General features: G+C 46.1%; 1 protein-coding gene across 4 annotated transcripts in view; it reads left to right on the top strand.

Moving 5' to 3' along the window:
- The window catches only part of PGAP1 (post-GPI attachment to proteins inositol deacylase 1), a 479,543-nt gene that overhangs the window by 193,029 nt on the left and 261,151 nt on the right, over positions 1–25,363 (top strand). For 3 of the 4 annotated variants that reach the window (XM_073633147.1, XM_073633144.1, XM_073633145.1), the window contains one exon: positions 9,204–9,281. The exons of the other annotated variant lie outside the window; for it this stretch is intronic. In XM_073633147.1, the coding sequence (XP_073489248.1) occupies positions 9,204–9,281 (78 nt within the window). The remainder of the gene's footprint in view (positions 1–9,203; positions 9,282–25,363) is intronic. 4 annotated transcript variants of the gene reach the window in all.

The following is a 25,363-nucleotide window of genomic DNA, read 5'->3' as shown; positions in this document are numbered from 1 at the left end:
TAGTGGTACACTAGTGAGACTCACAGGCAAAAAAGCTCCTGACTTTTAGCGTTTTGACTGTATCAAAACGCTACCAAAAAACTGTTAGCAATTGCAGGGATCAGGCCTGACTCTGCGAACGCTGCATTAATGTGTGTTTACTGTTTTGTAAGCGACAGTGATCGATCGATACTGCACTTAGGTGGGCTGGGCTGGGCTGGGTGAAGGGGCAAAACGCAGGTGCTAGCAGGTATCTGGACTGATCCTGCTAACACTGCGTTTTTGGGAACCCTAAACTGCTGGGGAAGCTAGTATAGATCTGATCGGATCAGATACTATACCACTAAGGGAGGTGTATGCTGCATGCGTGGGTGTTGGCGGTACTGGCACTAACCTATCTGACCCTAAAACCTAACTTGTATCACCCGCTGGGCGATTAGGGGGTTAAACCTTTATTGGGTAATAAACGGTGGGTGCCCTGACACTATAAAAAATAAACAAACTAACCAGTGACACCCGTAACAGTTATACGGTGATCACTGGTGAAAGTGTTAACTAGGGGGCAATCAGGGGGTTAAAACCTTTACTAGGTAGTATATGGGGGTACCTGACGCTATAAAACATTGACGGCGAACCTAAATACTTACCTCCCTAACTAGCGTCACCTGTGACACTAAAACAGTGATCAGAAAAACGATCGCTTAGTGACACTGGCAACGGGGGTGATCAAGGGGTTAAAACTTTATTAGGGGGGTACGCTAGACCTAAAAGGGCTTGACACTAACTGCCCTACCACTTATAACTGTCACAAAATGACACCAATGCAAAAATCAATAAAAAAAAAACTGCTATTGGTGTCACTGTGACAGGGGGTACAGGGGGGTGATGGGGGGGTGAAAAGTGTGCCTAGAGTGTTCTACTGTACATGTAGTGTTGGTGCAGACTTACTTGATGTCTTCTCTCCTCAGAAGCCGGAATGAAAAGGCTTCACGAGGAGCGATGTCATCACTTCCGCTGCCGCTGTTTACATTACAGCAGCAGAGGAAGAATTCCATTCACCAGGAGCGATCGTGAGGAGGTGGCCAGGAATCAGTGACCTCCCCCTCACCTTGGATCGCTCCTGACGATAATCTGACCGCCGCAGGCACCGGGGGAGTCCGATTGGACCCCCCGCCCGCGGGCAGGCAGGGACATACAGCTAAGCCCTTATGCCTGCCCGTGCCATTGTGCCGACGTACATCGGCGTGCGGCGGCTGCCAACTGGTTAATAAAAGAAAAACTGAAATATAACATGGTCCTAAGTATTCAGACCCTTTGCTGTGACACTCTTATATTTAACTCAGGTGCTGTCCATTTCTTCTGATCATCCTTGAGATGGTTCTACGCCTTCATTTGAGTCCAGCTGTGTTTGATTATACTGATTGGACTTGATTAGGAAAGCCACACGCCAGTCTATATAAGACCTTACAGCTCACAGTGCATGTCAGAGCAAATGAGAATCATGAGCTCAAAGGAACTGCCTGAAGAGCTCAGAGCCAGAATTGTGGCAAGGCGCAGATCTGGCCAAGGTTACAAAAAAATTTCTGCTGCACTTAAGGTGCCTAAGAGCACAGTGGCCTCCATAATCCTTCAATGGAAGACGTTTGGGACGACCAGAACCCTTCCTAGAGCTGGTTGTCCAGCCAAACTGAACTATCGGGGCTTTATGGCAGAGTGGCCCGACGGAAGCCTCTCCTCAGTGCAAGACACATAAAAGCCCGCGTGGAGTTTGCTAAAAAAAAAAAAAAAAACACTTGAAGGACTCCCAAGATGGTGAGAAATAAGATTCTCTGGTCTGATGAGACCAAGATAGAACTTTTTGGCCTTAATTCTAAGCGGTATGTGTTATGTGTGGACAAAACCAGGCACTGCTCATCACCGGTCCAATACAGTCCCAACAGTGAAGCATGGTGGTGGCAGAATCATGCTGTGGGGGTGTTTTTCAGCTGCAGGGACAGGACGACTGGTTGCAATCGAGGGAAAGATGAATGCGGCCAAGTACAGGGATATCCTGGACAAAAACCTTCTCCAGAGTGCTCAGGACCTCAGACTGGGCCGAAGGTTTACCTTCCAACAAGACAATGACCCTAAGCACACAGCTAAAATAACGAAGGAGCGGGTTCGCAACAACCCCGTGACTGTTCTTGAATGGCCCAGCCAGAGCTCTGACTTAAACCCAATGGAGCATCTCTGGAGAGACCTAAAAATGGCTGTCCACCAACATTTACCATCCAACCTGACAGAACTAGAGAGGATCTGCAAGGAGGAATGGCAGAGGATCCCCAAATCCAGGTGTGAAAAACTTGTTGCATCTTTCCCAAAAAGGCTCATGGCTGTATTAGATCAAAAGGGTGCTTCTACTAAATACTGAGCAAAGGGTCTAAATACTTAGGACCATGTGATATTTCAGTTTTTTTCTTTTTTAATAAATCTGCAAAAATGTCGTCAATTCTGTGTTTTTCTGTCAATATGGGGTGCTGTGTGTACATTAATGAGGAAAAAAATGAACTTAAATGATTTTAGCAAATGGCTGCAATATAACAGTGAAAAATTTAAAGGGGTCTGAATACTTTCCGTCCCCACTGTGTGTATGTGTGTGTGTATATGTATATTTATGTGTGTGTAATAAATATATATATATATATATATAATAAAATATTTTATGGATCAAAAGATACACTATGCTTGAATTGTAGTTTTCACTTTGGTAAGAGGAAGATATATAAAACTTGAAGAGATGGTCAAAAGAATGAGGAAAAAAGGACCCTCATTACAGCACCCTGCTCTTGTAATATTAATCTGATTCCTTCTGCGCTGCAAAAAACTCCTATTATACTTATTTGTAACTCCTCTTGGGTGATCTCTCCTGCAAAGTGACTGCCTTGGTGGCTATCAGGTATGTTTTCAAAGTCTGTGGCTCTTTCTTGTAAGGAGCACTTCCTAATTCTTTACAAGGATAAAGTGGTATGAGCCTTCTACCCTCCTTGTGTTTTGCTCCTAAACATCCCAAGTAAATTGCCCTCTATTGTCTGGATGTAGTCAGTCTACCTGATAAAACAGACTCTCTTTCATGTCCGTCCCGTCCCCCCCCCCCCAATTTTTGTCAGTCCTCTGGCTTGGCTGCAAGGTTCTTTCAGCAGTACTCTGAGTTTGGTATTTAACCCTTTTCTGCTTTGTTGGGCCTGTTGGCTCAGTTCTGTTTTCCTCATTGTTGACCACCCTTCTGATTCATTTGTACAGTATAGAACAGTGGTCCCCAGCCTTTTGTTGGCACCAGGGACAAGTTTTGTGGAAGACCATTTTCCCGTGGACCCAGGGGGTCGGGGGTGGGGTGTGGTGTGGTAGGGATGGATTCAGGATGATTCAAGTGCATTACATTGTGCACTTTATTTCAATTATTACATTGTAATATAATTAAATAATTATACAACTTACAGTAATGCAGAATCAGTGGGAGCCCTAAGCTTGTTTTCTTGCAACTAGACAGTCACATCTGAGGGTGACTGGAGACGGTGACACCTGACGTGTGTTGCTTATGTCCAGTCTATTTCGTAATCTCATTTTGTTTGTGGTCACTGCAGAAAACCCCTCTTTACAAAGATAGGGTGTTGAAAATGGAAGCAGGCTTTTCAGTGCTTTTGTGGCAATCTCAGGATATTCCGCCTTGAGTTTAATACAGAACGTATGGAGATTTGAAGTTGCCTCAAACATACTTTTAAGGCTTACCATCATTTGCAATCTCAAGCAGTTGATCCTCTTCTAGCACTGACAAAGTCGATCCTCCTGGATTATTCACAAATGATAATTTATATATATATATATATATATATATATATATATATATATATATATATATATATATATATATATAATGTATGTATTTGCAGCCGCTCCCCAGCGCTAACATTACCTGAGCTCCACCTCAGATCATCAGGCATTAGATTCTCATAAGGATCGTGCAACCTAGATCTTTTACACTAGTCTCTGCATCTGTCTCTAGCTCTGACACACTCAACAAGTGGCCTACCTGAAAAAGAGGTTTTCTGCATTTGTCACAATTCCTCGGACAATGAACAGCCTTAATACATCCATCTTTGTCCAGGACTGTAAAATACCACACCCCTTCTCCAGCTCCTCTGTCTTTTCCTGAGTTGGATTCAGATATACCTGCCCTAGACTAGGCAGACACAGAAGGAAATGAGGAGGATATGGATGGAGGCTGCAAAAGATTTTTCTCCTCCACTCTTTCGCACCAGTAGTGAGAGCATCACACAATATGCTAGCTTTCAGCCCTTCCTTTTGGTGCACAACTTGGGCCATAATGCCCATTAAACCTTCCTTAAAGTCCTCTACACAATGAAGGTGCGCTTTCACTCCTAAGTGAGGGCCAGGGCCTTCTACCAACCCAGAGCAGAGAGTGCCACACCGCTGTCCTCAGGCTTCAACTTCAAAGCCAAAATTCTGACTTGGAACGCAAAGTCTGCCAAAAACCATTCTCCAGACTGAAGGGGCGTCCTCACTCCTAAGAGAGGGATGTCTGTTAACGGTTTGTGATGTCTGTGACCCAGAGGAATGCAAACTCTACCCCCTTACTAATTTCTTCTCTCAAATCTAAAAACAAATTCTAAGGACAGTCAGATTTGCTGATTGCCCTGAATCCTACAAGACAGGTTCCAATAATTCTACTCAAACCTGTTCATGGTGCCAAAGCCCAATGGGGAGTTTTTTCCTATTTTGGACTTACAATCCCTCAACAAATACCTTCAAATTTCAAAATTCTGCATGGAAACCATAAGATCTGTAATTTCATCCCTGAGACGGGGGCAATCCTGGCATTCATAGACATCCAGGATGCTTATCTACAAATTTCCATTCACCCCCTCACATCAGTGCTTTCTCCACTTTGCAGTGGCAATCCGCCATTTTCAGTTTGTCACATTGCCCCTCAGCCAATCCTCTGCTCCTTACATCTGTATGCAAATGTCCACAGGACAATTCAGATGCTCCAGGCATTGTGATCAATTACCTTCCTTTTGAGGTTGTACCGTTCGATCAATTTCATTAGAGACTTACTTAACACATCTTACTGACCTGGGATAAGTGTATCCTTCTCTTGACCTACCCGTGCTCCTCTCCAGCCAAGCAAGAAATTTGCTAACTTGGTGGATCTCGGGCCCAGCCTTAACAATTGATAACTCCTTTCCTTCGTTATCACTGGAAAGTAATAACACACATGACCACAGCTGACACATACGTCAACCATCAACTGGGCATTAGGAGTCTCGAATCCTTGAAAACAAGCCAGTTAATCTCATGGACTGAAAATTACTGTCTAATGATTCTCTGGGGGTCCATATCCCAGGAGTAGACAACTGAAAAGCGGACTTCCTCTGTCTGGATTAAGGGAAATTAGCCCTTCACCCAGACATCTCAATCTGATAGGTTAGAAATATGGGACTCCGGATGTAAATATCCTAGCATTCATATTCAGCCACAAACTATCGCTGATTTTAGCCAGGTTTAAGGATCCTCTAGTGTTATATTTGGATGCCTCGATATTTCCTCAGTCTTGGCTCAGACTAATTTATGCCTTTTTCCCTAGTGGTGATCCTCATTGCACCAAACTGAGCTCTTCCCAACAGGGTGGATCTGCTGACTCTGAGCCCTCTATACCATTTTTCTTCTCAGTCTGTGTTTCATGTTAGTGCAGTTGAAGCCCATGTCTCGAGAGGGAGGGCTCCCAAAGTCTGTTATTCCTACTTTGCTAAAAGAAAGAAGGGCCACTGCCAGAAACTTTTACTATCATACCAGGAAATCCTTCTTTGCCTGGTGTGAGCACAGGCAATTCAGTCCCAGAGATTACATTGTGTCTCACATTCTGGCCCTCTTGCAATATAGTTTTAACCAGAATTTTTAGCCTTAAAGCAATAGTAAACCCAACAATAGTAATTTGCTAGTGTTACATACAGAGCAACACGCACAGGGCAGCAAGTAACAAAGTTGGACTGCCCATTATTTGTTCGATTAAGAGTCCAGGTAGTGGTTGTAGGCTGACTCACACCAGTTCTATGATGTGGAGGACCCTACTTGGGAGGGAAACCTTGCCTATCCAAGTAGAAAATATAAAAGCCCTTAAAACCTAGGGCACTATTAGTACTGAACATCAGTGAAAAGCTCTATATAACAGCAATACTTCCATCTTATAACCAGTAACATACTAGGGCCAGATACAGACATCTGTTTGACCAGGTTTTTGGGTTCAGTGACCCCTCTGCTAGTACCAGGAGTACTATGTACATGGAAAAAGAAATGGGGAAATTAATGAATAGAGAGATACTGGAGGGAGGAGAATGGAAAAGAGAATAGTAGGGCTAAGGAAGAAAAGAAAGTGGTAATCTGCCCGGGGGTCAGACCCTCTCGAGCCTGTGGGTCAACTCCACGTGTTACCTGCAAATAGCTAAGCCAGGGAGACCAATTTTTTTCAAAATGAGATTGCTTGTCCCGTAAGACACTCACAATCCTTTCGTTCAGCATAATCTAGGTGAGGTTGCGCTTCATAAAGACAAGATCAATAACCAGACTTTTCCAGGCAGATGCAATAGCGATTTTAGCAGCTAAAAACATAACGTAAATCAAAGTCTGTGTGTGTCTCTGGACATTCTCAACCGGCTTGTTTAACAGGGCTTTGCTCATGTTTTGGTGTGTACTCTTAAGTCAGGGCTGTGATTCTGCAAGGCGTTTAAAAACTATAAATTTTCTGCAAACAAAAGTTTTCCAAAGAGGGCATCTCCAAGCTATGTATAAACTACAATATCCCTTTGTGGTCTAAGAAGTCCCCTATGCGGTAAAGGATCTTGTTCATCCACCGCTGAAACCATCAGACTGCATGCCCGGTAGGAAAAAGGGATTGTGAAACAGGGCTGCAGGTATGTGGGGGGAGCGCAAGGGGCGATCTACAGGTCATGTCCCATAAATTTATAGAATGGGGGCGCGTAGGGCACAAGATAGCTTTGCAATGTTTCGGGGGTAACCAGAGCATTGAATCTATTGCAGTTGAAGAACAAGCTAGGGCTTCTAAGGACACCCAGTCTGGCCTATAATATCTGCTATGGAGTTGGCACAGCTGTGCTAGCTGTGCCACCACATAAAACTTCCTGAAGTCCGGGACTCCCATACCCCCCAGGTCTGTAGGTGCATACATTGTGGTCCAAGCCACTCTGCTACCCTTGGCTCCCCAGATGAACTGAAATATTTGTGACTGGAACTGTCGCATAGCAATTAATGGAACCTGAATGGGCAAGGTTCTAAAGTAATATAGCTACCTGGGTAGGACCGTCATTTTAACCAAGGCGATCCTCCCTATCCATGACAGACCTGCATCCAACCATGCCATCCAAGAGTCTACAGAACAGGGCTGGATAATTTGCCTTATAAAGGGAAGAGATGGTAGGAGTCAATCTAATGCCTAAATAAGGAAGTGAAGTTTTTTCCCATTTGGAATATTGAGGTAAGCTCTGGAAAACCGATTCTAGTAAGTTAACATTCATTGCCTCTGACTTGTCACAGTTGACAATGAGGCCTGAAATTTCTCCGAATCGATTCAGAAGGCACCAGGCTATCCTTTCTAAGGATGTATTAGTCCTCTACTTCATTGTCCTACTATCCTTATGCCCTGCTCCAAAACATCTAAAGGAAATCCTCTATTACCTGAATTTAGTTAGAACCATTAGGCTAGCTCAAAGAAACAGCTTTGTCCGGGAAGACTGATCCCCCTATTTGTTCTGCCCTCAGTACCTTGCAAGGGACTCCTCGCTTCCAAATACACCCTCACTTGATGGATAAGAATTTTTTACCTCTAGAGCTTACACACTCTAGGGCAAATCTCCCCCAGCACTTTTATGTTCCCACTCCATCAGATTGGTGGAAGCTTTCCCATGCTTTCCAACACCAAGCCCCTGTAGCCCAGCCCTCAAAGTTTACCAGGTTGACATCCTATCTTCTGCAGATGCAGCTTTCAGCTGCAAGGTTCATACAGTGATAAGTGAAGTTGAGACTTTGACCTTTTTGTTGTTGATGGATCTTTTGGCAGTTTTGTTTGCCTAGGTGATGGCCAACCTTTTCAGCCATTGCTTGGGGATATCCCAGGATCTCTGAATAATTTTCCTGTGTCCTGTACTGTGCAATTGAGATAGGAGTTTTGACTTGCCTGTAAATTCCATATCTTGGAGTATAGTACAGGACACAGGCCAACCTCCTTTCCATTTTCCATTTTTCTGCATTACTTGCTAGAAAACTAGACGCACAGAGTGAAGTAGGGTTATAGGGCAGGCACGCAATGGGCATGTCCTCAAACTTTGGCTGTGTCCAATCACCTGAAGTCATAAGTCTATAACACCGTGTCTATGAATACCTTGCATGCATCCTGTACTGTACTCCCAAGACATGGATGCAGGACATGACCTACACTCCCGTCTGTTCCTGAGTTCGTTATAAACCGTATCTAACATTTGAGGTCAATGCAAATACCTATATACATTGCCATTCCAAGGCACCTCTGCAGAGTGTGGTCTGCAACTCTAAATTATGTGAGCTCCTAATCTGAGACATATCTTTAGCATGAATACATTGTGAACAGACATACCTTGTAGGTAGCCCCTTCCTACTTAAAGATGCATCAAAATCTTATAGTTTGGGGTCCATTCAGACCATAGCGTTACGTTTTGTGGGTGGAATCTCCACGATTCAGCCCATGATTCGGAAACGCCACAAATTGCGGGACGCCCTTGCGATTCCCGCTATTTTGAATGGCACCAAATTGCGCCACGGTTTTGCAGCGATTGTCGCCTGTACAAGAACTTCTTTTGGGCGTCCCACGAATCTGTTTGCGCGATTTCACCGCAATTCATCAGGCAACAATAGCGACAGAATCGCGCTGCAATTTGGTGCCATTCAAAGTAACGGGGATCGCAAGGGCGTTCTGCGATTTGCAGCGTTTCTGAATCATTGCAATTCTGCCTGCAAAACGCCATGGTGTGAATGGAGCCTTAGAGTTGCCCAAAGAAGCTCAAGGCTCAAGTGTAAGTTGTTATGCTTTGATATTCATTGACACTTAAAAAGTACTTTAACCGAGGATTAATTGTAATTTTTATTTTCCTTTTATTTACCATAGTACTTTTATTTTGTAGAGTGTAACACTAAAATTGGACAAATTCCCTACCACAACACATTTCATAATTTATCAACCTCAAACAAACAACACTGTGGTAAGTACTTTTTTTTTTTTTTTTTTAAATGTATTTAGTGCAGAAAGTCATTTGGAATACAGTAAATATGAACTGAGCAAAGAAACCAATCAGAATTTTAGTGACTGTAAGTCATTTATTGCCGTAAGTGACTGTGGTTTTGCATATGATCATTGCTTTTTACCTGCCTTATTGGTTGTGCCAAAAAAGTGTTTACATAAAATGTATATCATTGGACAAGTTACACTCTAGTTAAACTATTTTTTAAAGTGGTTGTAAACCCTTGTTTACAAATTTATGTTACAGGTAAGCCTATATTTAGGCTTACCTGTAGCTAACAAGGATATATCTCCTAAACCTACACAGTTTAGGAGATATCCCTGTATTTGCATGTGCCGACGTCATGCGGCACATGCGCACTTAAGACAACTAAAGCAATGGTGCTATATGCTGTTGCTTCAGTTGTACTGTGGCGTTCCTGTGTGCATGCGCGAAGTGACGTCATTGCGGCTCCGGCTAAGCACAGCGGAAGTCACTCCGGGACAACATGTCGGAGGCGGAGACGTGGACCGATGCGGGGGCTTCGATCTGAGGTAAGTAATACATAATTAGCTAGTATGCTATGCATACTAGCTAAATATGCCTTTGTCTTGCAGGGTTTTTTGTTTTTTCGTTTTTTTGCTGAGAGTTTACTTCCTCTTTAATGGATAGGTTAAGTTTTACTACCTTTGACAGGTTGTATTTGTTTCTAAGTTTTCCTAGTGTCCCAAAGAGGAGTGAGGGGAAGCCTTCTTTAAGCATAACTTATATGCTAAAGCAGCTCATAGATTATACGATTTTCTTTCCTGCAACCTGCCGGAAGAACACAGCAATTGCTGCTAGCGGCTATAGCCGCTGGTAATGGTCACATGCTAAAAATCCAACATGCAGGTTGTACCCAAATCGATCAATGGATCGACATGGGTACAATCAGCTTGCCCATACATGGATCAAGTCCTGGCCGGTCCCTGCTGAATTGGCTGACATTTGATCCATCTGTGGTTGGCTTATCTCTACCACGCTCCTTCCAAAACTAAAGAAAATTCATGTTTCTTTTTCATACATCATGGAACACATTACCTGCTGGGTTATACTTCATCTCCAGGTGAATGGACACTGGTAGACCAAAGATATTTTAGACAGGAAGTGATCCCCTATAAAACCTCTCCCATACAAGGAAGTACTGCAAAGTGGATTGCACGTTTTTTGAGCTCTCTGAGCTCCAGGTCTCTAGTCGCACAAACAGTTCTTAAATGAATCAAGGGATTGACCGATCAGATCCATTTGACACAGGCTTTTATATGCTTAGATAAATGGTGCCCGAGCCTCGCAAAGAAGACTCAAGATACTGCATGATTCCGGGCGCTGGATCCTGCGAAGTGGAATCATGGACACCACAAGGCTAAGGCATTCCTGCAGAGTGCTGTACAGGTCCAAGGGAGTGGACCCTAAACATGAAAAGGGTACCCAGTTCTTGAAGGTCCTCCAATGACAGGAACCTGCTGTGAAGGGTGAAGATTGGGCTCTTAGTTTCTAAGTTGTCTTGCCCCTGTACGGGTAATTGAAATGCCTTTTAATATTGTGGGGTGTCCCAGTGATTGGAACAATCAGTCAAGCTAGCTAGAGGCTGGACACCTGTGTGCAGTGATCATACGGGGGAGTTTTGGTATAGCTGTAGGTGTTTGCAAAGTGTACCTTTTTTGTTTGTGCCTGGCTGTTTTTTACCTGTATGATGGCGCACGATGGTGTGCCATTTCACCTTGGTTCGTCATGGCGCACGTGTGCTCGCAAGAGCGCCGCTAGGCTCAGCAGTTTGGCAGCCATGTCGCACGCAGCTTCACCGCACAGGCACCGTATCCTTTATCTAGGTGCACGAATTTTCGCGTCATATGCAAATACAGCCACGCCCGTTCGCCGGGACCGCGCATGTGTGTGCGTACGCATGCACAGAACGTTCCGGCGCACAGCCAGCTTATTTAAGCTGTGTATACCAAGCATGCAGTGCTTCCAGAAGGCAGCTGTGGGACACAGAGCAGGCTCTGAACCAGGCACTTGCAGTGGTTCATTTATCCTTACCCAGGTCACGTGAGTCACCAGGTGTTGCTTGGCAGGCTAAAGGTGCTTAGCAGGATTGTTGCATAGGGGCTTGGTGAGCCCTATTAAAGGGTCGCGCTTCTGAGGTGTGTTAATACTTTACCCAGGTACTCCCTTTTTGTGGCAAGTAAATGTCTTCAAAAAAGAGGAGCAGGACTAACACTACAGGGAAGAGCACACCTATGTCATCAGTAATTCCTGATGAACCTAGTTATATCCCTAGTGTTGTATCCCCTGAAGGACCAGAGGCTTCCAGGCAATCTGAGACGATGCGCTTATCTGGGATTGTGCCTACAATCAATGATTCTGCTTCACCCTTTATCACTAAGGATGAACTGTCCTCAGCCCTAGCCGGGTTAGAGCACAGGATTGCTGGCATGATTGCCTCCATCCCACAGGGTGGCAAGAAATGTGACAGATCCCCTCCCCGGAGCCTCCTAGATCTGGAGCAGGAATGGGTTGAGGATGGGGAAGAGCTTAAAGCTCAGTATTCTGTGGATGGCCTAGCAGGTGAATCTGCTTCCGAGCAATCTGGACAGGAGGATATCCAGTTGGTGTCTGCCTCTCAATCACATAGGCTTTTGATCCAGACTCTTACCAAAATGGTTCGTTCTGTCTTTAAGTTGCCTCTTGCAGAGGTTACAGAGCCTCTCTGGTCCTCTTTGGGATCCCTGAGGCCTCTTCAGACCACACAGGCTTTCCCCTTACACCCGCTGTTGGAACGGGCAGTGTATGCTGATTGGGAACATCCTGACAGGATTTCTGTTCCTCCTAAGAGGTTTTCCCTTTTTTATCCCATGGATGAAAAGTTTAATAAGTGGAGCATGCCAGCCGTAGATGCAGCAGTCTCTTCCTTAAACAAGAACTTGACTTGTCCGGTAGATAGCACACAGGGCTTGAAAGACCCTGTTGACAAGACATTGGAGTCATTATTAAAGGCTTCTTTTTCTTTGGCCAGTTCAGCTAATTAGCCAGCTGTTGCAGCAGTTTGTATCTGTCAGAGAACTCACACAGCAAGCACCCATCTCCATGCAGCAGCTGCCAATCCTCGTTCTGCTAATGCCAAGGTGCATGCACAGAACCGAGTGCCAAAGCGCTAACATGCTAACGCGCATGCGCCAATGTGCCAAAGTGCTAATGCGCATGTGCCAATGTGCTAAGTTGCTAATGCGCATACGCACGTACGCTGACGCGATTCCTGGCACACAGCACCCTATATAAACAGAGAGTCTGCCTAGCATCAGTGCTGGATTGTCTTCAGCTTGTTCCTGTGTTCCTGTTGTTACTCTGCCTGATTGACCTTGTTCCTGAAAACCCGGCTATCTTCTGATCATTCTCTTGGATCGCCTCTGCCTGCTGAACCTGCCTCTACTTGCAATACTGACCTTGGCTTGAACTTATGATTACGGCTCTGCCTCCTGATTCTGTACCCTGCTGCCCGTCTGTTGCCAACCCCTGCCTGTTCCTGACTACGGTTTTGCCTTCTGACTTGGTACCCTGCTGCCAGCCTGTTGCCGACTCCTGCCTGTTCCTGATTCTGCAGTTGATCCTGATCTGGCTCCCGCTGAGCAAGTTTGGTGATCAGTTTCCACATCTCCTCAGCAGAGGTTCCTATATCTCCAAGTTCCAGCCTCCTGCCTGCAGGTACCTGCACCCTTTCGTTGCCCTCGCACTCCCTGTACCCACCACCAGGGGTGCTTGGACCGGAACCGTGCAAGGGGCCACCCTCATCATTTCGGGCTCCGCTGTAAGGTACGTGACAGCACAATCCAGCCACATGGAGCCCGAAAGGGGGGCCTCACCCATAGAAGCACTGTGCCAACAGATCGCAGCCCTTACTCTGGCAGTCCAGGGCCTACAAGATGGCTATCGTCAACTTGAACAAAGAGTAGAGTCGCTATCTCCAGGCACCTCAGCACATCTGACAGCCACGGCACCTCCACCCTCTGCTCCTGCAACATCAGCATCGGTCCCCACAGTAGTGGTGCCACCTCCAGAACCTCGGGTCCCTACTCCTGAGAGATTCTCGGGAGATTGCAGCAAGTTCCGTGCCTTCAAGAATGCGTGCCAGTTATACTTCCTGCTACAACCACGCACCTTCTCTTTGGAAAGCACTAAAGTGGGGTTCATCGTCTCACTACTCCATGGTGAACCCCAAACATGGGCTCACCGCTTGATGGAACAAGCCAGCCCTCTTTTGAATTCCATGGACTCTTTCCTGGATGAAATGGCTAAGTTGTATGATGACCCCCAGCGTACCACAACAGCGGAAGCCAGCCTTCACGCCCTCCAGCAGGGGAGCAGGCCGGTAGAGGACTATGTAACTGACTTTAAGCGGTGGAGTTCTGATACACAATGGAATGATGCTGCTCTCCGCTACCAGTTCCGTTTAGGACTCTCTGAAGTACTTAAGGATGAGCTGGCTCGAGTTGGGGTCCCCAGTGCTTTGGAAGATTTGATCCAATTATCCATCCAGATCGATCGTCGCTTAAGGGAACGAAGATCTGAGAGGACCAGCCAATTTCGTCCCATATGGATGCTGCCCAAAGTACCTAGCAGTCCATCTGTTCCTGCTTCCTCACTACCTACTGCCACTACTGAAGCCCCAGAGCCAATGCAGATAGGCCTGCTTCGCTCACCGCTGTCACCAGAGGAAAAGCAGCGTCGTCGTCAGAATAACCTCTGTCTGTATTGTGGGGGAGCTGGCCACTATGCAAGCATGTGCCCCAACAAGACCCGTAAGTGTGACTCCCCTCCTTACGATTCTTGTGTATTGACTTTGACCAGATCTGCTCACATTGCTGTTCCTGTCTCACTACAGCTTCCAGAAGGGGCACTCCGGGTCCAGGCTATAATTGACTCAGGCGCCTGCAGCTGCTTCATTGACCATGCCTTCGTCCAGCAGCACAACATTCCTCTGCAACCCAAACAACAGCAACTCTCCATACAGCTAGCTGATGGGTTATGCATCAAATCAGGACCTATTACCCATGAAACGCAACCTCTGTCCGCAGACATTTTGCCAGATCACCAAAAACTGTTATGCCTTGATGTCATCTCCTCCCCATTATTCCCGATCATTCTGGGAATGCCCTGGCTGCAAGCCCATAACCCCCAAATTAATTGTGTTACCGGCCAGGTGATTTTCCAGTCCTCCTACTGCCTCCAGAACTGTCTCAAGTCCTCGAATCATGTAGTTCCAGTCATCGGCTGCTTGAAATCCGTATCTGAAACCCGGAAACTCGTCCCATCTGTATACCATGACTTCCTGGACGTTTTCGACAAACAGAAGGCAGATACCCTTCCCCCTCACCGGGTTTATGATTGCCCAATTGAACTGTTGCCTGGGGCAGAAATCCCTTTTGGAAGGATCTTCCCTCTTTCAGAGCCTGAGCTCCTGGTCCTTAAAGAATACATCAACGAGAATCTTAGGAAAGGGTTCATCTGACACTCCTCTTCTCCAGCTGGCGCAGGAATATTTTTCGTCGAGAAAAAAGATCATTCCCTTCACCCATGCGTAGACTACAGGGAATTGAATAGAAAAACAGTCAAAAATCGCTAGCCTCTTCCTCTGATCCCAGAGCTTTTTCAGAGACTCCGTTCTGCAAAAATATTTACAAAACTAGACTTACGAGGTGCCTACAACCTAATCAGAATCCGTGAGGGGGATGAATGGAAGACGGCTTTTCGGACACAATTTGGTCACTTCGAATATCTTGTTATGCCATTCGGACTTTGTAACGCACCAGCCACTTTTCAGCATTTTGTTAATAACATCTTCAGGGACCTCCTAGACTTATTCATGATTGTTTATCTGGATGACATTCTGATATTTTCAATTTCTCTAGAATTACACCGTAGCCATGTGAAGCAAGTTCTCCACAGACTGAGACAGAACGGATTGTACGCTAAAGCCGAGAAATGTGAATTTGAACGTCAGACCATTCATTTTCTCGGCTTGGTAATATCCACTGGGGGTGTGGCAATGGACCCTCAGAAAGTCTCGGCTATAATGTCCTGGCCACCTCCAACTGACAAGAAAGGGGTACAGCGTTTTATCGGGTTTTCCAATTTCTACAGAAAATTTATCAAAAATGTTTCTGGTATCATAGCACCTATTACACAACTCACAAAGAAACAAAACCGTTTCCAATGGACTGAGGCAGCTCAAGCTGCTTTCGACAAGCTAAAAGGACTATTTACCTCCACTCCAGTATTAAAGCATCCTGATCCTGCTTTGCCCTGCATCCTGGAAGTGGATGCTTCTGAGAGTGCTGTAGGGGCCATCCTGTCCCAGCGTCAAGGACCTAAGTCTTTAGTGCATCCCGTGGCTTTCTTCTCCAAAAAACTAGGGTTATCGGAGAGAAATTATGATGTGGGGGACCGAGAACTGTTGGCAATAAAATCAGCCTTGGAGGAGTGGCGGTACCTCTTGGAGGGAGCAGCACACCCAATATTGATCTTCACGGATCATAAAAATTTAGAATATCTCAGAACTGCCAAACGCCTCAGACCCAGACAAGCGAGATGGGCTCTTTTTTTTTCACGCTTTAACTTCCATATCACTTACCGGCCAGGGTCCAAAAATGTCAAACCCGATGCGTTATCCCGCATGTTCAGAGACCGAAGTTTCATCAGCTCCAGATACTATCATGCAAGCTGGAAATTTTCTGTTAACCCAATCCGATTTTGTATCGCAGATCCGTCAGGCATCCCTGAGAACTTCCTTACCTCCAGGCAGGAACCTGCAAGAAAGAGAAAGAGGCTTTACTGGCAGGGAAATAAAATATTTGTACCACAGGACCTGCGCACTACCATCCTACAGGCCTGCCATGACTATCCTTTGGTGGGTCATTTCGGGGGACACAAGACTATGGACTTGGTTCAAAGACATTTCTGGTGGCCCAATCTAGCAAAGGATTGCAGGGATTACGTTAGTTCTTGTTTAACCTGCCTCAAGAATAAAAACCGTAAAAACAAGGCTTGGGGGTTACTAAGACCGCTGCCCATTCCTGAAAGACCATGGGATAAGATCGCAATGGATTTCATTGTTGAGCTTCCTCCTTCTGAAGGATTTTCATCCATCTTTGTGGTGGTTGATCGTCTTTCTAAGATGACACATTTTATCCCCATGAAGGGGACTCCATCAGCAACAGAGACGGCCGGGGTGTTCATTAAAGAAATTGTTAGGCTTCGTGAAATTCCTGGTGACATTGTTTCTGATCGTGGGGTACAGTTCACGTCAAAGTTTTGGAAAGCATTGTGTGAAGCCCTGGGTATCAAACTCAGTTTCTCCTCAGCCTACCACCTCCGGACCAATGGGCAGACTGAACGTACCAACCAAACGTTGGAGCAATATCTACGTTGTTTTTCCTCCTTCACCCAGGAAGATTGGGCCTCACTACTGCCCCTGGCAGAATTTGCATTCAATAATTCCACCCACTCTACCACAGACCAGTCACCCTTCTTTTCCAATTATGGGTTCCACCCCTCTTTTTTGCCAACACTAGTGCCGGACTCTCCTTTGCCAGCTGTCCAGGATAGACTAAACTTCCTTGTTACCAGCAACCAGGTGTTGAGAGAAACCATCTCCAAGGCACAGGAAAATAGTAAAAGATTCTTTGATATAAGAAGAAGGGGGGAACTGGACCTGAAAACTGGTGACCGTGTATGGCTTTCAACAGCAAACCTGAAACTGGCATGCCCTTCCAGGAAACTGGGACCCAGATACTTGGGACCCTTCCCAGTTAAGAGGAAGATTAATCCGGTAGCATTTAAACTCGAACTTCCTGACTCATTTAGGATCCACCCTGTGTTTCATGCTTCGCTACTGAAGCCTGACGTAGCGAATCCCTTTCCGGATCGTGAAGTGGGACCCCCAGAAGCTATAATGGTGGATGGAGAAGAAGAGTTTGAGATTGAAGCCATCTTGGATTATAGGAAACAACAGGGGCAGAACCAATACCTGATCAAGTGGAAAGGTTTTGGCCCGGAGGAAAATTCCTGGGAACCTGAGACCAATCTCCATGCTCAGAGACTGATACAGGCCTTTCATCGTTCCCACCCAGAGAAGATGGCTCAAATGGGCATCCGGAGGCTGCCCCTAAGGAGGGGGCAATGTTAGAGAACTCACACAGCAAGCACCCGTCTCCATGCAGCAGCTGCCAATCCTCGTTCTGCTAATGTCAAGGTGCATGCACGGAACCGAGTGACAAAGCGCTAACATGCTAACGCGCATGCGCCAATGTGCCAATTCGCATGTGCCAATGTGCTAAGTTGCTAATGCACGTACGCTGGCGCGATTTCTGGCACACAGCACCCTATATAAACAGAGAGTCTGCCTAGCATCAGTGCTGGATTGTCTTCAGCTTGTTCCTGTGTTCCTGTTGTTACTCTGCCTGATTGACCTTGTTCCTGAAAACCCGGCTATCTTCTGACCATTCTCTTGGATCTCCCCTGCCTGCTGAACCTGCCTCTACTTGCAATACTGACCTTGGCTTGAACTTATGATTACGGCTCTGCCTCCTGATTCTGTACCCTGCTGCCCGTCTGTTGCCAACCCCTGCCTGTTCCTGACTATGGTTTTGCCTTCTGACTTGGTACCCCGCTGCCAGCCTGTTGCCGACTCCTGCCTGTTCCTGATTCTGCAGTTGATCCTGATCTGGCTCCCGCTGAACAAGTTTGGTGATCAGTTTCCACATCTCCTCAGCAGAGGTTCCTATATCTCCAAGTTCCAGCCTCCTGCCTGCAGGCACCTACACCCTTTCGTTGCCCTCGCACTCCCTGTACCCACCACCAGGGGTGCTTGGACCGGAACCGTGCAAGAGGCCACCCTCATCATTTCGGGCTCCGCTGTAAGGTACGTGACAGTCTCTGCCAGTCTGTAAAGGACGGCCTGACATGACAGGCCTAACCAGGAGGATGATCTGCCTGATAAAAAGGCAGATATTCCAAGAGCACTGTGTTTTGCTGTTGAAGCCTTAAAGGATTCAATACAGCAGGTTTCTCATTTGGCTCTCTTGTCTGTATATACAGTGGGGCAAAAAAGTATTTAGTCAGCCACCAATTGTGCACGTTCTCCCACTTAAAAAGATGAGAGAAGCCTGTAATTGTCATCATAGGTATACCTCAACTATGAGAGACAAAATGTGGAAACAAATCCAGACAATCACACTGTCTGATTTTTGAAAGAATTTATTTGCAAATTATGGTGGAAAATAAGTATTTGGTCACCTACAAACAAGCAAGATTTCTGGCTCTCACAGACCTGTATCTTCTTTAAGAGGCTCCTCTGTCCTCCACTCATTACCTGTATTAATGGCACCTGTTTGAACTTGTTATCAGTATAAAAGACACCTGTCCACAACCTCAAACAGTCACACTCCAACTCCACTATGGTGAAGACCAAAGAGCTGTCGAAGGACACCAGAAACAAAATTGTAGACCTACACCAGGCTGGGAAGACTGAATCTGCAATAGGCAAGCAGCTTGGTGTGAAGAAATCAACTGTGGGAGCAATAATTAGAAAATGGAAGACATACAAGACCACTGATAATCTCCCTTGATCTGGGGCTCCATGCAAAATCTCACGCCGTGGGGTCAAAATGATCACAAAACGGTGAGCAAAGATCCCAGAACCACACGGGGGGACCTAGTGAATGATGTCATATGGTCAGATGAAACCAAAGTAGAACTGTTTGGTAGAAACACAACTCGTCGTGTTTGGAGGAGAGAGAATGCTGAGTTGCAACCAAAGAACACCATACCTACTGTGAAGCATGGGGGTGGCAACATCATGCTTTGGGGGTTTCTCTGCAAAGGGAACAGGACGACTGATTCGTGTACATTAAAGAATGAATGGGGCCATGTATCGTGAGATTTTGAGTGCAAACCTCCTCCCATCAACTAGGACATTGAAGATGAAACGTGGTTGGGTCTTTCAGCATGACAATGATCCCAAACACACTGCCCGGGCAACGAAGGAGTGGCTTCGTAAGAAGAATTTCAAGGTCCTGGAGTGGCCTAGCCAGTCTCCAGATCTCAACCCCATAGAAAACCTTTGGAGGGAGTTGAAAGTCCATGTTGCCCAGCGACAGCCCCAAAACATCACTGCTCTGAAGGAGATCTGCATGGAGGAATGGACCAACATACCAGCAACAGTGTGTGACAACCTTGTGAAGACTTACAGAAAATATTTGACCTCTGTCATTGCCAACAAAGGATATATAACAAAGTATTGAGATGAACTTTTGATATTGACCAAATACTTATTTTCCACCATAATTTGCAAATAAATTCTTTCAAAAATCAGACAATGTGTTTGTCTGGATTTGTTTTCACATTTTATCTCTCATAGTTGAGGTATACCCATGATGACAATTACAGGCCTCTCTCATCTTTTTAAGTGGGAGAACTTGCACAATTGGTGGCTGACTAAATACTTTTTTGCCCCACTGTATGCGCAGACTTTTGTGGTTTAAGAACTAGGTCAGGCGAGCTTCCTTGTAGAAAGTTATTGGCAGGTTTCCCCTTTCAGGGGGAACGTTTATTTGGTGTTCACTTGGACAAATATACCCAAAAAATTTCCGTACGGAAGCGTTCTCTACTTCCTGTGAAGAAAAGCACCAGGCGTCCCTTGTTTAAAATCTCAGGGACTGCTTCCTTAAATGTCTCAGCACCAAGGCAGTTCTGCCGCCCACAGGCCGCTAGGGCCAGGGGCAAGCCACAAGGCCAGGGACAGAAAAAGCCATGGGTCCAAAATTCTTCTAAACCCAGCACCAAGCCCCCCTCAGAGGTTTCCAAGATCCAGCGTTCCCTCAGATCCTCCAAAAAGAGACTTATTGCTTCAGGCACTACATCATCTAGTGCATCAAGGAGTGATTGTAAAGGTTCCTGTACCCGAAAGGGGCGCAGGGTTTTACTCAAACCTATTTACTGTTCAAAAACCAAACAGGGACATGAGGCCCATTTTGGACCTAAGATCCCTGAACCAGTATCTACTGATCCAGTCCTTTCGGATGGAGTCTGTCCGCTCATTAGTAGCCTCGCTGCAGATGGGAGACTTTCTAGCCAACCATCGACATAAAGGACATGCATTTACACGTACCTATCATTCAGCCTCATCAGAGGTTCCTGCGATTTGCAGTAGAGGAACGTCATTTTCAGTTTTTGGCTCTACCCTTCGGGCTTGCTTCATCTCCCCAAGTGTTCACAAAGGTCCTAGCACCAAAACTGGGTCTTTTAAGGGCCCAGTGGTCCTGGTGCTCAGGTATCTGAACGACCTGCTCAGAGATCACTCACTGCAGGCTCTAGAACAGAGCATAACATGCACAGTGCTGTATTTGGAAAGCTTAGGCTGGATCATAAATACCGAAAAGTCAACCTTGAGACCAGCTCAAATTCTAAAGTATTTAGGTCTGTTCCTAGATATGGTCCAAGCAAGAGTATTCTTGCCACTTGCAAGGATCTGTGCCCTGAAGAATCAGGTGCGTCAGATAAGGGGCACCAGACAACCCTCCAGTCGGCTCTATGTGATTCTTCTAGGGAGGATGGTAGCCTCCTTCGAGGCGGTGCCCTATGCCCAGTTCCATTCCAGGCCTCTACAACAAGACATCTTGGCTTGGAACAGGAGAGGACAAGCCCTGGATTATCCAATGTCCTTATCTCCTGTGAAGCTCACTGTATATGTCTATTCTCACCAACTTCCCTAAGAATTGCTGTGATCTACCGGCCACTGGACCATTATCACTATTCCTTGATGAGTTTTCTGCCTGGCTACTCTACTTTCTCTCTTTCGAAATTCCCACAATCCTTCTCGGTGATTTCAACATCCCTGCTAATACAAACACTCCTGCTACTTCTAAACTTCTTAGTCTAACCTCTTCATTTGACCTGAAGCAATGGGTACAGGCTTCTACTCTGATAGCAACACCCTTGATCTTGTATTCTCCTACCTATGTACTCCATGCAACTTCTACAACAATCCTTTTCCTCTGTCCGACCACCACCTTATTAGTTTCTCTCCCTGTCTTCAGCCACCTTTCCCTCCAATCGCCTAACCATCACCCGTAGAAACTTTTGCAACCTCAACTCTTCTCTCCTCTATTTTGCTACTGACCACCTCTATGACAATCTCTCCCCTGTCCTGCCCCAACCCAGCCACTTCCATCTACAATAAATCCCTGTCCTCCACCTTGGACAAGCTCGCTCCCCTCACTACACGCAGAAACAGGCCTGGACCCCTACAACCCTGGCAAACAGATGACGATAGAATTCTCAAAAAACGTATTTGCGCTCTTGAGCATCTGTGGCACAAGACTAAGTCTCTCAAAGACTTCAATACAAATCTGCCCTCCAAAAATACTATTCTTTCCTCCACACTGCCGAACAGACCTATTTTACAACTCTTATTAACACTTTCTCATCCAGTCTCCGTAAACTGTTCTCTGCCTTCAACTCTCCACTTTGTCCTCCACCCACTGACTCACTCACTGCCCAGGAGATTGTTAATCACTTCAAAAACAAGATTGATACAATCCGTGATGAAATCTCCACTCTACAGGTATCTCCCCCAGTTAAGACCCCATGTCAACAGGTACAATTGACACTCCCCTTATTCAAATCTGCTACTACAAAGTTGCTAAACTCCTTTCGAACGCCCACCTAACCACCTGCCCTTTGGACCCTCTTCCCTCTCAAATACTACGGTCGCCCTCTGACTCTATCCTACTCTCTCTAACCCACGTCTTCAATCTCTCCCTCACCTCTGGCATCTTCCTCAATGCTCAAAAACATGCACTGGTCACCCCCATACTTAAAAAGCCGTCCTTGGACCCTACCAATCTTAACAACCTACGCCCTATCTCCTTGCTCCCCTTTTTCCTCTAAACTCCTTGAACACCTGGTTTACAACCAAATCTATCTCTCCACCCCTCAACTCACCCCATCGGTCTCCTCACGCATCACAAACTTACTAACAGACATATCTATATGGAGTTCACACCACTTCCTCAAACTCAACTTGTCCAAAACCGAGCTTATAATATTTCCTCCCCCGCATGCTACTTCCCCTGACTTCTCTGTCAAGAACAATGGCACAGCCATCCACCCATCCCCACATGTCAGCATGCTAGGTGTTATCCTGGACTCTGAACTCTCCTTTCGGCCCCACATCCAATCACTTTCCAAAGCTTGCCTCCTCAACCTCTGCTACATCTCGAAACTACGACCCTTTCTAACCAATAAAACCACAAAGCTACTGATTCACTCCCTAGTTATCTCTCGCCTTGACTACTGCAACTCCCTCCTCATTGACTTACCTTTATCCCCCCTTCAGTCCATAATGAATGCTGCTGCCAGACTCATCCACCTTACAAACCGCTCAGTGTCTGCTACCCCTCTCTGCCAATCCCCATTGGCTGCCACTTTGTAAACAAATTAAATTCAAAATACTAACAATAAGTTACAAAGCCATCCACAACTCTGCCCCCAGCTACATCACTAGCCTAGTCTCAAAATACCAACCTAATCACCCTCTTCGCTCCTCCCTAGACCTCCTGCTCTCTAGCTCCCTCATCCCCTCCTCCCATATCCGCCTCCAGGACTTCTCCCGAGGCTCGTCCATCCTCTGGAATTCCCTACCCCAATCTGTGAGACTGTCTCCAAATGTATCCACTTTTAGGCGATCCCTGAAAACTTTCCTCTTCAGAGAAGCCTATCCTGTCTCCATCTAACTGCACTATTTTCTCCATTAGCTCATCCCCCACAGCTATTACCCTTTTGTATAACTTGACCCTCCCTCCTAGATTGTAAGCTCTAACGAGCAGGGCTCTCTGATTCCCCCTGTATTAAATTGTATTGTAATTGTACTGTAGGCGCTATATAAATCCTGAATAATTATAATAATATTCTTCTCGGGCACTCTTAAGGCTAAACTGGTGGTTGCAGGATCAGAATCTGCAAAAGGGAAGATAACTTGGAGAGTACTGACTACAGGTGTCTCTCAGGCTGGGGAGCAACCCTAGAAGGGCTCACAGCTCAGTGAAAATGGTTAAGGACAGAACAGATCCTGCCCATCAACGTCCTGGAATTACGGGCAGTACGACTGGCCCTACGGTCCTGGATGGTTGAGCTTCAGGACTGCCCTATTAGGGTTCAGCCTGACAGTGCCACTGCAGTGGCCTATATAAACAACCAAGGCAGTACCAGGAGTCGTTCAGCTTTGAAGGAGGTAAACCGCATACTAGCCTGGACAGTGGGACATGTGCCGATTCTATCGGCAGTCCATATCCCGGGAGTAGAGAACTGGAAGGCAGATTATCTCAGCCGCCAGCAGATCTGCCTGGGGGAATAGTCCCTACACCTAGGGATGTTCCAGGAAATTTGCCAACGTTGGGGATGGCCAGAGGTTGACCTACTGGCATCCAGGTTCAACAAACTACAGCCGTTTGTGTCCCGAATAAGAGATCCTATGGCAATCGGAGCAGATGCTCTGGTAGTTCCATGAAGCCAGTACTCCCTGGTTTATGTTTTCCCTCCGATCCCTCTCCTTCCACGTTTGTTGCGCAGGATTCGGCGAGAGGGAGTTCCAGTCATTCTGGTGGCATCCACCTGGCCCAGAAGGCCCTGATTTCCAGAGATTGTGAGACTGACAATAGACGGGCCATGGACGCTTCCATGTCGCCCCGATCTACTGTCTTAAGGTCCTATATTCCACCCCAATTTACAGTCTCTAAATTTGACGGCATGGCTATTGAAGCCAGGGTGTTAAAGGACCGTGGCATCTCGGGACCAGTGGTGTCTACCCTAGTGAATGCTAGAAAAGCTCTCACTAGGAAGATCTATCATAAGGTCTGGAAGACATATTGCTTGGTGTGAAACCAAAAAATGGCATCTTCGGAAAGACGTGATTGGAAGAATTCTCTTTTCTACAGTCAGCTGTGGAAATCAAATTAGCTTTGAGTACAATCAGAGGTCAAGCTTCGGCCCTATCAGTATTCTTCCAAAGGCCTTTAGCCTCCCATTCACTGGTCCGAAACTTTATGCAGGGGGCAACTCGCTTACTTCCTCCCAATAGGTCACCTATGTGTCCTTGGGACTTGAACTTGGTGCTGTCTGTGTTACAGAAACAACCATTTGAACCTATCAAGGAAATTCCATTAGACTTGCTGTCATGCAAGCTAGCCTTCCTGATGGCTATCACCTCGGCTAGAAGGGTGTCGGAGTTGGCGGCCCTTTTATGCAGGGAACTGAACTTGATCCTCCACCACGACAGGGTCGTGGTACGACCGGTTCCATCCTTTTTGCCAAAAGTTGTGTTGGCCTTTCATTTAAATCAGGACATTATTTTGCCTTCTTTTCTTAATCGTACATCACGGGACACAGAGCCATAGTAATTACTATGTAGGTTATAGGCCACCTTCAGGTAATGGACACTGGCACACCCTAAGACAGGAAGTCCACTCCCTATATAACCCCTCCCACTACTGGGAGTACCTCAGTTTTTTCGCCAGTGTCTAAGGTGTTGGTCACGAGTAAAGATGTGCTGTGCTGTGCTCCACTGGAGCAATCATTTCTGGGGCAAGCTATGCAGCCGGATCCATTCAAAGTCTCTTTTTAGGCTGAATTGAATGGTACCCGGGCCTCGTGGCGGAAGAAACGAGGTTTAGCCCGTAACGCTTCTTTTTAGAGAGCTGGACCCCGGGATCCAGTTCTTTTGTTTTTATTTTAAGCCATAAGTTTTTTTCTGGCGGGTTGCTATTACGGGTCTAGGAGTGCGGATCCCCGATAAAAAGGGGCCCCAGTTCCTGAAGGTTTTTTAAAACGGAGCCCACTGTGAGGGGTGAAGATTGGGTCTGTTGGTTTTACCACAAAAAACCCTGCGGCGGGAAAGGTAAGTGGAGAGTTCTAAGGAATTTTTACGTTTCTTAAGAATTGTCTCCTTTAAAAAGTAAATATTGTAATGCCTAAAA

This window comes from Aquarana catesbeiana, linkage group LG06 (genome assembly GCF_042186555.1).
Source record: "Aquarana catesbeiana isolate 2022-GZ linkage group LG06, ASM4218655v1, whole genome shotgun sequence".
In the NCBI taxonomy this organism is placed as follows: Eukaryota; Metazoa; Chordata; class Amphibia; order Anura; family Ranidae; genus Aquarana; species Aquarana catesbeiana.
The sequence above is the reverse complement of the archived record's forward strand: the minus strand, read 5'-3'. Positions and strand labels throughout refer to the sequence as shown.